We start from the raw sequence: 2,228 nt of genomic DNA, 5'->3' as shown, positions 1-2,228 counted from the left end.
GGAAGTAGTTTGTCACTCTTTTTTCCTAGTCTGTCTTCATCTGGAAGCTCATCTGAAACCTTTTCATCATGGGTGACCCTGCTGATATTTAAAATACCAATGGCATAGCTTTCAGAATCACAGCAACTCACAAGCCACCACAGTGCGACAAACTTGATAGACAAGTGGTTCAATTTTTACAGGAGCAGAAAGCCTCATTGCGGAACGGCTGGTAGTTTCTAACTGCTGACCTTGAGGTTAGCAGCCCGACTCGTAACTACTGTGCTCCCAGAGCTCCTTTCACCTCTTCATACTGCCAGTTAAAAACCAAAACCATCACCTGAGGGAGACAATTTAAAGCTGCGTTGTGGTATAGATGAGTGTGAGAACTGACTCTACTTACTCTCTGAACTCTGGTTGCCATTCTGTAAGTCAGACATAGGAGTCACATAGGAAGCACTTAAACACCTAAGTGCACCTCCCCTCTGCCATTGTCTGCTACCAGAACACTCTGTCAGGAGCTCTTCCTGCCCTTCTTCCCTGTGGCCCAGGTGGTGTGTGATGAGTGTGGCTCCAGGGGCTTCGGGTTTGTCCATTTTGAGACTCATGAGGCTGCGAACAAGGCCATCAGCACCATGAATGGGATGCTTCTCAATGACCGCAAAGTGTGAGTAACTGGGCACAGGGGAGGGACCAAGGCAGTCGGATGGAACCACAGCGCCACCAAGTGGGGACCAGTGTCATCTACCATCCTCTTTTACGTAGCAGGCACTGAGCAGCAGGTGGCGTTGCCTCCTGGCAGTGTGGCCTTAAACAAGTTACTCAAAGTCCTTGGAACTTGTTTTCCGCCTGTGAAAATGGAGCTGATGATAAGCCTTGGAGGATGGCTTCTGGCTAAGTCATCCGTGGGCTCCTGCTCCAGCATGGCTGTCAAGTTTTTCTTATCTTTCTTGGTGTCTCAAAGGAGATTTTGATGGGAGGTCTATGGCATTGTGGGTTAATGCACTAGACCACAAGGTTGGCGGTTCAAACTCAACCAGCTGCTCCTCGGAAGCCCTATACAGGGTCGCTATGAGTCAGAATTGATTTAACGGCACTTAACAACAACAAATATATATTCAGCCTGCTAGCTTCAGTTATGTGTGGTACCATCCGCATTTCACAGATGGGAAAACTGAGACACAGATCCTGGAGAGAATCTCCTTCCTGGCAGTCTACCCCCCCAACCCCAGTTTAGTTTTTGTTTTGTTTTTTAAATATGCAGACTCCTTTATTAACTCTTAAACAGTACACAGACAAGATACATTCAAATCAGAATGAGGTAGACCATAAAAAGCATGAGGCCATAATGCTATACAAAGGACTCATAGACATGTGGCTAATTATATTGTAGTTGCTTGCCTGAGTCAGTTCCAACTCAGTGACCCTGTATAGGTGGGTTTGAACTGCCGATCTTGTGATTACCAGTCTAGTGCTTATCCTACAGCACCATACCAGTGAGACAGGGGAAAAAGAAGGTTCAGAAATCAGAATAAAATGCAGGCCACTTATTGAAATCTTGAGGAAGGTTGAGGCCTACATCCTACTTTCTTTGGGCAATTGTAAAGATATGCTGCACATGCCCAGGGCGACAATTGAGCAACCACATCCTAAGATAAGCCATTAAGAAAGATACTTAGTACAAACCTGTAGCAGCCCCTAAAAACTGAAGGAGACTAAGGCAAAGGTAAAGGAGCCTGGGGCACTGTGGGTTCAAACTCACCAGCTGTTCTGCTTAAGGAATATAAGCCCTAAAAACTGTAAACGGGGAGTCTAGCTTAAGAGTGTGTGGCAGAAGATAGAGACCCCACTGAATAATTTTCATCCTGTCTAGACAGGTCCCGCGAAAGAGGTGGGGACAAGACCCCCATGATTCAATAGTGAGCAATTGCTAGCACGACTAACTGCGACGGTTACAACTGCAAAGGCAGAAGTTCTGCAACAAAAACGGGGAAGTAGTTAATCCTACAGTCCAGAAACAGAGGACCCTAAGACCATCAAGGGAGAAGAGCCCCATTATAGTTTCTAATTTCAATTTTTGTTTTGTGTTGTCTTAAAGCTTTTATTGTGAATTGAGTGGTAGTTTACAAAGGAGAACATCAGTTTTGCACTCAATTTACCATATTTTGTTTCATTGCAATGATTACAATCCCCTCCATACATCATCACTTAATAGTATTTGCTTTTATTCCTTTTCCTTTTTTTTTTTT

General features: G+C 44.7%; 1 protein-coding gene across 2 annotated transcripts in view; it reads left to right on the top strand.

The window, feature by feature from the left end:
• The window catches only part of PABPC1L (poly(A) binding protein, cytoplasmic 1-like), a 36,282-nt gene that overhangs the window by 13,726 nt on the left and 20,328 nt on the right, over nucleotides 1–2,228 (top strand). For both annotated transcript variants that reach the window (XM_006839261.1, XM_006839262.1), the window contains exon 3: nucleotides 531–646. In XM_006839261.1, the coding sequence (XP_006839324.1) occupies nucleotides 531–646 (116 nt within the window). The remainder of the gene's footprint in view (nucleotides 1–530; nucleotides 647–2,228) is intronic.

The sequence above is a fragment of the Chrysochloris asiatica genome, unplaced genomic scaffold (assembly GCF_000296735.1).
Source record: "Chrysochloris asiatica unplaced genomic scaffold, ChrAsi1.0 scaffold00023, whole genome shotgun sequence".
Lineage (NCBI taxonomy): Eukaryota > Metazoa > Chordata > Mammalia > Afrosoricida > Chrysochloridae > Chrysochloris > Chrysochloris asiatica.
Note: the sequence above shows the minus strand (reverse complement) of the source record. Positions and strands in the feature narration are given on the sequence as shown.